General features: G+C 45.1%; 1 protein-coding gene across 5 annotated transcripts in view; it reads right to left on the minus strand.

Annotated features, from left to right (window-relative positions):
- MED25 (mediator complex subunit 25) overlaps positions 1-12,565 on the minus strand; it is a 277,582-nt gene that overhangs the window by 20,810 nt on the left and 244,207 nt on the right. For all 5 annotated transcript variants that reach the window (XM_085616238.1, XM_085616237.1, XM_085616236.1 and 2 more), the window contains 2 exons: positions 2,838-2,921; positions 2,551-2,751 (listed from right to left, as the gene is read on the minus strand). In XM_085616238.1, coding sequence (XP_085472364.1) covers positions 2,551-2,751; positions 2,838-2,921 — 285 coding nt within the window. The remainder of the gene's footprint in view (positions 1-2,550; positions 2,752-2,837; positions 2,922-12,565) is intronic.

Consider the following 12,565-nt stretch of genomic DNA (forward strand, 5'->3'; position numbering starts at 1 on the left):
ACCCAGGGAGAGCGACAAGGGCGCCAGACCGAGGGAGAGCGACAAGGGCGCCAGTCCGAGGGAGAGCGACAAGGGCGCCAGTCCGAGGGAGAGCGACAAGGGCGCCAGTCCGAGGGAGAGCGACAAGGGCGCCAGTCCGAGGGAGAGCGACAAGGGCGCCAGACCGAGGGAGAGCGACAAGGGCGCCAGACCGAGGGAGAGCGACAAGGGCGCCAGACCGAGGGAGAGCGACAAGGGCGCCAGACCGAGGGAGAGCGACAAGGGCGCCAGTCCGAGGGAGAGCGACAAGGGCGCCAGTCCGAGGGAGAGCGACAAGGGCGCCAGTCCGAGGGAGAGCGACAAGGGCGCCAGTCCGAGGGAGAGCGACAAGGGCGCCAGACCGAGGGAGAGCGACAAGGGCGCCAGACCGAGGGAGAGCGACAAGGGCGCCAGACCGAGGGAGAGCGACAAGGGCGCCAGACCGAGGGAGAGCGACAAGGGCGCCAGACCGAGGGAGAGCGACAAGGGCGCCAGACCGAGGGAGAGCGACAAGGCGATGGGTGGCAGGGAATATGGGACTGGAGGACAGCATGAGAGATTTCAGAGGCAAGCACAACTGAGTCGGAAAGAGGTACAAGACAGAGAAGGCAGTTTAGGGAGGTGCCTGGGAAGAAGTCGCAGATGGGGAGAATTAAAGCTTGAGAGCACAGGACTGACAGATTACAGGGTCACGTGGAGAGAGAGGTACAAACTAGGAGAGCAAAGAGAAATGTGGAGAGCTAAATGAATTACAGGTGGAGCACAGAGGAAAGAAGGGGAGAGAAGTGGATAAACCATGATAAAATTGGGAAAGCAGAAGGAATGGGGGGGATAGGATACTTTGAGAAAAAGAAAGCAAAATGAGGTTGAAATTAGAAAGAAAGAATAAGAGAAGACAGAATGAGAGCTAAAGAAGGATGAGAGATGGAGACGGAAGAAGGAGCAAAGAAATGGGAAGTGGAAAGCGCGAGACCAAAGAAAATCAGTGGTAAACCATGAAGGATAATTAGACAGGGAAACATATGACTATTCAACGTCCTGCCTCCAATAACTTTTAACTGTAATTTCTCTTTCTATTCTTCAGCATTCAATGCCCTTTAATAAATAAACAATTTTCATTCCCACTTTTATGGCCGTTTCACTAGCCATAGTAAACCCGGACCTAAATTACAGGCACCAAATATTTTATGGGATTGGGAGTTACAGTCCGGCCCCGTAGCCATAAAATACAATCAGGTGTTTTTCAAGAGGTAAAATGATCTGCACTAATGAAAAAAATAAAATTTGGAAACTGAAGTTGATTTAGGAAAGATGTAACTTGTCTAAGTTTTATGAACCAGAGCTTACAAAATGTCCTTGAAATACAGAATAAGCCAGAAAGAGTCTAACATTATAATGCTGCAAAAACTCAAATTTTTTCAACCCCATTCACTAGGGTGAAGGTCTTCTAGAGAATGGGCTTGAGTTGAAGGGCCACTGTCCATGTCTATGGCTCCAAGATGATCTGTGCTACTCTACTTTTCAAAGGTGCAGAATACTTCCCAGAAGGGTAATAAGTGTTAGCTTTTAACTAATAGGACCTTCCTTCTTAGTTTAAGACAGTCGTACAGGTATCAAAACAGTCTTAAGAATTTTTAACTACAAAATAGCCAGGAGGAAACATGTTTGTGCATTGGGCTCTATGCTGTGTTGCATTTTCTTCACAAATTAAAATGTATGCAAGTGACAGAGCCAAACGACAAAAAGACTTTGGGAGCACTGAATATATGTCATTCAAGAAATATTTACAAAAACTGATGTTAATCGTTACAGTTCATTTTCACATCTATTGAACATTTTAAACATTGCAATTGTATTCCTTTTTTCAATACTGAAAAGAATATTTTCAAATACCTAGACAAAAAGCTATTGATTTTCAGAGGCACAGGTGAAGTAGCAAAAGACGTTTCAGTCCTGGCCACAGAACAGCATCCCTCATACGTACAAAACTCAGGGTCATCTAGACCCCATTTTGCAGATCTCTGGTTTAGCACTTACTCAAACCTTTACTAGTACATGGTATGATCCTGAACTACTTATGGTCCAATAGAAAGAAAAAACAGACTCCGATCTTAGACGGCATCCTTGAGCCTAGAACATGAAGGTATTGGAACCCTAACCAATGGTACTGTACTGCATAGCAACCTTTACATTGAAGAATGACAAACTGCTTGCACTTGGAGCAATGTGTTCCAAACGCAAAAGTAATTTACTTTGAACAGCCTATCCCTAGTTAACTTTGTTCGGGTTCAAGAAGGAAAATATTTCAATGATTTCAGTTCCTTTGATCCTAACAGTAGTCATATATAGAGGGAACTGGCTACTGGAGCGATCTTTATTAAATTCCCCAGTACTGCTATGTCTACTTTATCAGCAACCCTACTCTACAATTCCCTACTTCCGAATCAGAAGAACATGACAGAGAAGTAGAATTACACTATAATGCCAACATTAGAGAGGTTCTCCATCTGCTCCAATCGAAGCCAAACTCACCGGCTGCTGGTTGAGGAGAAGGCTGCGAAGCTGTGGGTTGGCCCCTGGGTTCTGTGCTCTCAGCATGGGCCCAGTCTGGGGAGGCTGGCCGGGGGCCTGAACTGAAGCCTGAGGAGGCTGGGGGTTCGCCTGCTGCTGCTGCTGCTGCTGTTGTTGTTGCTGCTGCTGCTGGGCAGCCTGCTGCTGGGCTCGGAGCTGTAACTGAGTAAATAGAGGGAATCAGTTCACAGTGGTGTCCTGAATAACTTATTTCTTAGGCTAAGAAAAGGAAAAGCAAGGTAACTCACCAGGCTCTGTTGCCTTTGCTGCTCATCCATCATTGCAACCTGCCCAACAGAATTAATTCCCAAGGGCACCTGCTGTCCAGCCATCTGTAAAACACAGTGCATTTCAGAAAGTGTGTGAGAGAGAGGTAGTAAGAGGAAAAAGACGAGGAGGAAGAAGAGCAATAAGATGGATAGGTAAGAACGAGAAATGCCCCTTTGATTCCTTAGTCACCCTCCTCCAGGACAAACAAACAACAACTACTGTCTGTACATGGTAAAACATTTGAGATGTGGGGGAGTTGATGTGGCATAGGTGGGTGGGGCTTTAGTATATGCCTTCGGCAAATATCTACACTAATGATCTATATCATGTAGAAAATCTACCTGAAGTCAGAACATCCCATGCATCTGCACAAAGAGAGCTAAAGACTACTAACCCCATAGACACTTGTGACCACTTTTCTTTGTTCATTCTATCAATACAGCAGTCTCTATAGAGTGTAATCTGTACTTACTGATATGTAAAAGTCTGTTTTAGAAGAGTATGGCCAATCTGTGTATCCTTGATTTTTTGTCCAGAACATAGTTTTACAGAAAGTGTTCAGAGGAGCCGACTTGGATAACTTGTAGATGGGATCTACGATGACAAGGCCTTGGCTCTCACTGTATACACACAGACGCCATACAAGGGAGGGAGGGCAGTAACCTAATACCATTACAGAAAGCTAATTGAGCGAATGATGACTAGTTTACAAATTAAAGAAGGCACTCCAGTAAGTGACAAAGGGCCTGACTGAGATGCAATTTGCCATAGTCCTTTCGAATGAGAAACAGTCTACCAGCCTCCGAATCGAAGGAAGTACTTGGATAAATCAGAACACTTCATCCCTAACCATACAGCAGCTGTAGTGACCACAGATTACTGTTCCCAAGGCTTTGCATAGTAGGGTCCCAGTTTACCTAAATAAGAACTTCCCAAAGTACCAACGATCAGTTGTTTAAGGTCATCGCCCCTGAACTCGCTAATGACCGATTCAGTAATATACTTTTTTTTAGGGTGATCTTTCCTCAGCTCTCAAGGTCCTATCTTCTGAACTCCACACTCCTCACCCTCAGACTTGAAGAGTTCCTACAAAGGATTGAAAATCGACGCATAGTATATATTACAATCACCTCCTTTACTTTCTCACCATTTTTGTGCACCACTTAAAAACAAAAAATAAAATAAATATGCTTTGATTCAATTAGGTCTAGTGGCACCAGATAGCTAGCTTTGGTATTATGTAAACTGTAAATCTCAGAACTGTAGCTAGAAGAAATGGGATTGGTGTGGACTACCTCCTTTAATACCAAGCTTTTAACAAATTGACAGGACAAAATCGTGTGTAAAGTCACAGCTCATAAATTTCTGACAAGCAAACCTTTCTGTCCCATTTACTGGATATGCACAGTATGTGAATCTATATCACATTCAAATAGGAAAAACGAGAGAACCCTCACTCATAAACCACTGTACACCTCTTCTACTTCTCAGCAAGAAAACTGAACAATGTCTGCTGGCTGGCAAATCTGAAAATGTTTTTCACTAAAGACATCTATTCTTCAAGAATGACAATAGGGGCACTGAACAAACATGGGTTTCGCTTGGCTGTATCATAGCAAAACGTAATGTAGCCAGAACATGAAAAGGGGGAGTCGTGCCCCAGCACGGGGACTGGGCGGAAGACATGGACTGGTGCATGCAGGCCGAAAGGGTGGTATATGAGAGCAGGGGATACCCAGGTAAATGGACTAAGCAGAGGAACAAAAAGCAGAGGTTTTTTATGCACCCCCTTTGATGATTCCCCATTTAATGTTGACAAAGAGACACTTTTAGGTTTAATGTCAGTATGTGACCGAAATATTAACAGAGGCGTTTCTTACACCGCAAGATCATAGACATCCACGACAGCTTCAACATAGAGACCCCCCCCCTCCCGACAGCCGCCGATACCCTAGACTCACCGCCCCCCAGCCACACCGGCCTCCTGATCTCCTGGAACCACGTCAACGACGCAGACACCATCAAAACGATGAACGCCATCCACACCGGATCACCGTTGGACCCCTGCCCCACCACATCTTCAACAAAGCGAGCTCCATCATCGCACCCCAACTCATTCGAGACGCCACCTTCCTGGAAAGCTGGAAACACACAGAGATCAACGCCCTACACACAGAGATCCACGCCCTACTCAAGAAACCCAAGGCAGACCCAAAGGACCTCAAGAACTTCCGGCCCATCTCCCTGCTCCCGTTCCCGGCGAAACATCGAGAAGCTAGTCAACAGATAACTGACCCGTCTCCTCGAAGATAACACCGCCTTGGACTCGTCCCAATCCAGATTCCGCAGCAACCACAGCACCGAAACCGCCCTCATCGCCGCCACCGACATCAGGACCCTGCTGGACAACGGAGAAACCGCGGCCCTCATCCTCATAGCCCTCTCGGCCGCTTTCGCCACCGTCTGCCACCACACCCTACGCACACGCCTCTACAACGCAGGGATTCGCGACAAAGCCCTGGAATGGATCACCTCCTTCCTCACCGACAGAACCCAGAGAGTCCGCCTCCCGCCATTCTGATCCGAAGCCACCAAGATCACCAGCGGCGTACCCCAAGGATCATCCCTCAGCCCGATCCTCTTCGACGTCTACATGACACCGCTCGCTAACATCGTCCGATCACTCAACATCATCTCATATGCCGACGACACCCGGTTGATCCTCTCCCTCATCAAAGATCCCGCCACCGCCAAAACCAATTTCCACGATGAAATGAACGCCGTCGCAGAATGGATGAGGAACATTTGCCCGAAACTGAACTCGGAGGTCCTCATCCTTGGCTCCACCCCCTCCGCCTGGGACAACTCCTGGTGGCCGGCCTCACTGGGAGCTGCGCCGACACCCACCAACCACGTACGCAACCTGGGGTTCATCCTGGACTCATCTCGGTCAATGACCCAGCAAGTCAACACCGTCTCCTCCTCCTGCTTCAACACCCTCTGTATGCTTCGCAAGATCTACAGATGGATCCCCACCAGAACCAGGACGGTCACCCAGGCCCTTGTCACCAGCAGGCTGGACTACGGCAACGCCCTCTACGTGGGAACCACGGCTAAACTCCAGAAGAGACTCCAACGCATACAGAACGCCTCTGCATGCCTCATCCTCGACATCCCCCACCACAACCACATCACTGCCCACCTGAGGAACCTGCACTGGCTCCCTGTCAACAAGAGGATCACCTTCAAGCTCCTCATCCACGCCCACAAAGCACTCCATGACGCCGGACCAGCATACTTCAACAAATGACTCACCTTCTACACTCCCAACCGCCAGCTTCGCTCTGCTGACCTCGCCACCGTTCCACGCATCCACCGAACGACCACCGGCAGCAGATCCTTCTCTCACCCCGCCACCAAGAAATGAAACACCCTCCCCATCCACCTATGATTGACCCAGGACCTGCTGACCTTCAGGAGACTTCTCAAGACCTGGTTGTTTGAACAGTATCATCTCCCCTCCCCCCCCACACTCAGCGCCATGAGACCCTCAAGGGTGAGTAGCGCGCTCTAAAATTTATTTTAGGCAAATTGTAGAGAGCGCAAATACCCATGGGCGTCTCGGCGCTAAGGACGGCTGAATAGAGGAATGACTGGGAGCGAGTAAATTATAGAGCCAGGTTTTTAGTTGCTTCCGGAAGGAAAGCAGGGTGGGAATGGTCTTGATGTGAAGGGGGGAGTGTGTTCCATAGTCTAGCAGTGGCGACAGTGAATCTTCTGTCACCCCAAGAGGCTTTCTTGGTTCTGGGGACAGAGAGCAAGGAAGCTGCTGATGAGCGAAGGGATCTACTAGGCATGTAGCAACAGAGTTTTTTTTCAGGAACTCATGTCCTGTGTTGTGAATTGCCTTGTAGGCGATGCATAGAGCTTTGAACTTTGTTCTGCTCCTGATAGGTAACCAGTGATACTGTCGTACCACCTTGGAAATTGGTTTGAACTTGTGGGTGCCTGATAAAATTCTTGCCGCAGCATTTTGCACCATTTGTAATTTGTTAAGGACTCTTTCCTGGGCATTGATAAGTAGACCATTAGAATAGTCTACATTGGACATAACCAGCGTGCTAATAAGAGTCCTGCCGGCGCTGGATGGTAAGAAAGGTAGAAGTTTTTTTATCAACCTGATGGTATAGAATGATGAGACAACTGCGCTTGCATGGTGCATGAATGATAGCTTGTTGTCAAACAAGACACCTAGGTTTCTGACCTTTGCGGCGGGGGTAAGCCTAACTCAGACGGCCACCAAGTGGGGGACCAGCTAAGGAGGAAGTTACCAAAGATCTTCACCTCAGTCTTGCCTGAGTTTAATTTAAGGCAGTTGTTTGCCATCCAAGTGCTTATTGAAAGCATTCCCTCTTGGAAGTTTGCCGCGACTGTCCCTCCATCATTATGAACGCTAGCACTAGTTGTGTGTCATCGCGTATGAAGATAGTCGCATGTCGTAGGACTTGATGATCCTTGCAAAGTTCGACACGTATATATTAAACAAGGTTGGGCTCAGCGATCATCCCTGCGGAACACCGCACGGGAGTACAAATGAAGGAGAATTGAAGTCGCCAAGAGATACTAGTTGGGTGCGGTTAGATAAAAAGGAGGCCAGGAGGGCCTTGGCTCTGTCTCTATTGCCTATGGCTGAGACACGGTCGATCAGGGTTACGTGATCGACCGTGTCGCATGCTGCTGAGAGATTCAGCAGCACCAGGACCGTGGCACCCCTATGGTCGAGTATCATCCTGATTTCATCGGATGCCTGGATGAGGGCTGTTTCGGTGACGTGGCCTTTCCTGAAGCCAAACCGGGTGTCATCCAGGAGGTTGTTTTCTTCAATGAAATGGGCCAGCTGAGTGTTAATCACTTTTTCAAAGATGTTTGCGGGAAAAGGGAGACATGCAATGGGTCTAAAGTTTTTGGTCTCTGTGGGGGTCGATGTTGTTCTTTTTTAGTAGTGGTTTGATGACCGCTTTTTTCCAGGTGGAAGGGTAAATTCCTGTCCTGAACATTGAGTTGCAGATGTTTGCTAGGTTGGGGCCTATAATGTCGGGAATCAGTTTCAACATAGTTGGGGGGCAAGGATCATTAGGGGAACCAGATTTGATGGCGGAGATAAAGTCGATGATTTGGTGTACGGTGACCTGGCTGAATTCCAAAAAGGTAGGGTTAGAGTTATTATCGGTGGGGCTGTGTTTCAGGGGGATGGGAGAGTTTGTTGTTGTTGCTAGGGGCGAGGTACAAATTGTTGGTTGTGGAATGTGATAAGAAGTTAGCGTAGATGAGGCTGACTTTTTCTTGAAAGAAAGTGGCCAGAGAGTTACAGAGAGTTTGAGTGGGGATTATGGGAGATTTGGTCCCTGGCCCTGATAGCCTGGTCACGACCTGAAACAGCTGTTTAACAGAGTCTTGTGCTGATTCAATTTGGTAGAGGAAGTACTTGCTTTTCTCTGTGATTAGAAGGAGTTTGTATTTAGTCATGGCCTCCTTGTAACATGTTTTTTCTACGGTGTTGTAGTCTCGATGCCAGCGTGAATGTTTGTTTGATTGATTTTTATTTTATTGATTATATGGATTCGGTGGCAATTTTACGTGATTTGATCATCTTGACAACTGCTCTTTTTCTGCTTATGTGTTTCTTTTTTGTATTGTTTTTCATTGTTTCTTTCAATAAAAAAGATTTAAAAACAAAAAAAGAAAAAAAAGAATGACAATAGTGTACTAGTTAGTCTATAGAGTCTCAGAAATCAGTAGTGCAGGTTAGCTTCAGAAAACCCAAACTGAGAAATACATTATCACTTAAAGCTGGAAGTAACAGGCACAGACAAATAGAAAAGCTGATCAGGAAAGTCAATAAGAATAGAGGCATACCTGGAAGAAGTACAGTGGAAGCACCAGCTTAAAAATAAATTGAGGTTGAATTGCTCTGAGGCACAATGGGGCAAGAGGCATTCAGAACTTCTGGGCACAATATGTGTAAGAAACTCCTTGCAAAACTGCGATCCTTTTATCTTTGCTATGGAAAATATATTTAGTCCCCTGGGAGGCAGCCAGGACACTGCAGTAGTCGAGAGGAAAAGTAAAATGGACGTACCAATAACAATTAAAATTCCAAGTAATTTTTTATCCACGTCTTCAACAAACCTAAAAATTACCCTGTTCTGGTAGATAAGGGAAGGTGTGGGTGGGAAAGTTATTCCAAGAGATTAAGAGATAAGACATCCTGATAGATTTAGAGGGCCTGAAAAATTGATTAACACAAGGAAGTATGAGATGAGGCCCCTCCACAGAACTAAAACATCACACAAACCTCTATGAATATAATGAAGAGGCCTAAAAAAAAAAAACAGAACTCTTAGTGAAAATGATCAAGAGAATTGAATCAACTCAATGGATTCTGGAAAGAGCTAGTTGAATAGCAAAGCAACACAAGGGGACCTAGTTAAAAATATCCCAAATGAACTGAATGGGACCCACATCAAATGTTTCTGGGAAACTGCTCAAGAAAATCATATGACTGGTAAGAATCACTCTAGCTAAATAAACCAAACAAAGGACGTCTGACACAAATCAACTCAATGGCATTTTTGAAGATACTCTTTAAAAAAAAAAAGAAACAAAAAAATCTCAGCCCATTTACTGGATTCTGGATGTAGACTACGTAGACAAAGGAATAAGTTACCTATGTTAACAGTCCTCGGGCTCTTTCTCAACTTCAAAAACATATCGCTACGCGCTGGTACTACTAATAATGGGAATTAGCAGCAAAGTCAGCAAAAGATAACTGTTACATCCTGGATCTTTCCTATTCTCAAATATATGTGCTATTCATTAAAAATTGAGACTGAAAAAGGTGGGAGGGAAAGTCTACATCAGGCACCCTTGGGACAAAATGCGATGATGTTTTTAGCCAAATTCGACATTGCACTGGGAGGATAACTCAAGAGAGATTGTCATGTTAGCAGAATCTGTGCGACGCAGCCCAGATAGCAACATCTCTAACAAGTATATCTCTGAACAATGCAACTGAAGTACCAGACAGGGTACCGAGTATAGAAATGGTTGATACTGGATTTCATCCAAATGGTAATGGCGGCCTTAAGAAGCTGCTCACTGACCTACTGCCTACAAAAGCCACAAACAGTAGGTCAACAGAATGCAGATCTGTGGTTTTAAAGTAGCAGACGTGCAAAGCACACCCGACATCCAGATTATGAAGTGACTCATCAGTCAAGGAGGCATTTAGATGTGGATTGAATGCCGAGAGGGCCATCTCATCCAAGAAGAACTCGAACACAACATTTTGGACAAAGTTGGGGTGAGTTTTGCAATATCTTGTCCTTTTTAAAAGGCAGTGAATAGTTCAAAGACACAAACAGCCTGGTGCTTTCTAAAGTGGCCATCTGATGTTATAGCCTCCAAAATTAAGTGTTCTACGACAGCATCTGAATTTCACATGAAAGCTTAATTGTTTTATGCTTTGGTTTTGTTTATTATTTTCAACAACCCAACATGCAACCATTCAAGTTTCAGAGTACAAAACACTGAAAAAGGAGGGGTAGGGGATGCATAGTGTGAAAAAAGGTTGGAATGCAATATGTAGTGAATTTAGATATGCATACTATAGACATTGAGAGAAACAATTCTAGTAAAGCTGTACAAGCAATGATAATATTAAGTGGTAGAGGTATTGAGATAAAATAATAACGGTAGCAGTACTGGCATACTAACAAATCAACAGAAAAACAGATTCAATGTCATCTGACTGGGACATGCCGATTGAGTGTTGGTTTATACATAAAATAAAAGTGGAGGTATGAGAATACATGCAGGTGTGTTGACTGAAGCTGCTAACCAGAGAATGAGCCCTTCAATATGGAAATATGCACCCCAGGCATAAAAACTATGAGCAAGTAGCCATTACATTGAGAGGGTAGCAGACTCGTGTCCCAAGTCTAAGCACTACTGGTGAAGTGAGGGCAAGTCAGTTGATGTTAGAAGAGTATAGTAAGCAAAGGCTTCAAACTAAAGCAGGGACAAAAGGCATTATTGCAACTGGAAATGGCTCTTGTTTAAAGAAAAATTTAAGATATGTGAAAGCAGAAAAAGAGGGGCGTCCCTGGTAGGTTCTGTAAGACTGTTCTGAATAGAAGAGAATTTCCCAAGAAGGATCTGCATATTGATTCTAGCCAGTCTGGAAACTTAATCTGGCTAGAACCCATATTGAGGTTCCAAGAGGTTGACGGGTGCCCCTTCAAGGAAATCTGTGCATTAGGCATGTTAGATATTTTTTGAAAACTCAGCTGGTTCTGGGAAAAACTGTGCACATGGTTTTCCAATAGGCCTCATTTGCTGTCAGATAGGTATTGCAGGTGTTAAACTGTACTTCACAAGCTATGTGTCGAGAAAAGACATTCACTAAGGAAATATTGTAAATGACTTCGTATCACAGCGCTTACACGTAGAATCAGCCTTTTGCTCTTATATTGTGCTCTGGTGGACGACTTCCTGGTATTCATCACACTGTCCAGCTTATTGTAGAAAGGCTGGAAGGTCTCCCCAGTGGCAGAGGAGAATGTGGACTCATAGAGCAAGATTTGACAATGCAAAGTTGGATCCACTATGATGCCTGAACCTGGAAGAATCCTAACCTCTAGAGTACCCTCTTATTCAGAGGTGCTAGGAAGACAGGCAGACAGAAACACATCTGTCCAATTCAACAAGAGGCCATGCCAAACCAAACAAAACCAGGACGAAAATGGTTGCATTTGAAATTTAAGTGGGTGTTCACCGAATGGAGTGAAGGGCTTTCTGGTAAATCTATCATTTTGTATGGAGTAGAGACACCTTCTCAGTTTGCTCCTCTGCTGTTGACCCCTGCAACATGGGAGACGAGCAGGACCATCCTGTGCTCAATCTTGCACACCCCACAGCTCCACTGCCAACTGAAATAAATGCAAGGAATGGGTGTCTCTTTCTTTTCCCATGCAGTAGAGGGCTGTGGTGTTGTCTGTGTGAATCACTGCTGTGAATCTTACTATCTGGAGAAAGCAATTCGGTGCCATCACAATCACGTTCAGCTTGTACACATGTTCGTGGAGGAACAAATCTTGTCTGCCCCATAAAGCACTGATAAGCAGTTCCCTAAAGAGACCCCTGCAAAAGTTGAATGTGACTGAGATGTGTGTGGCGCAAAATTAGATTTTGATTTTTTACCATCTTTTCCCCAATGGATAGGTTGGACACATTAATCTTTAACAGCTATTACACTGCAAAGTCAGTGTCACAGAAAGCCAACTGATTTTCACCCCATGAATCTGTTAAAGATTCACATAGTTTGCCTACAGCAGCAAGTAGTATGAACACACAGGACACAGGTTAAAAACACTGTGTAAGTTAATATATTCTGTAACATGTAGCACAGAATGCCATAATAGTTCTTGACTTCCAAATTCCAAGGCCAGTTAGCTTCTGTCAATGATGGGACAACCATTGTAACACAATGTTTTATGATCTAAAACATGGCTGTTCTGTTGTCTTCATGGGTTAGGACGTTTTGCCTTGATTACTACGTAAGAAGTGTTGCAGGGTTAACCTGGCCATTGTGAACTATAGAACACTGATGAGCTGATTACTAATGGATCTTCTATGTGGTGGTTCA

This window comes from Triturus cristatus, chromosome 7 (genome assembly GCF_964204655.1).
Source record: "Triturus cristatus chromosome 7, aTriCri1.1, whole genome shotgun sequence".
NCBI lineage: Eukaryota > Metazoa > Chordata > Amphibia > Caudata > Salamandridae > Triturus > Triturus cristatus.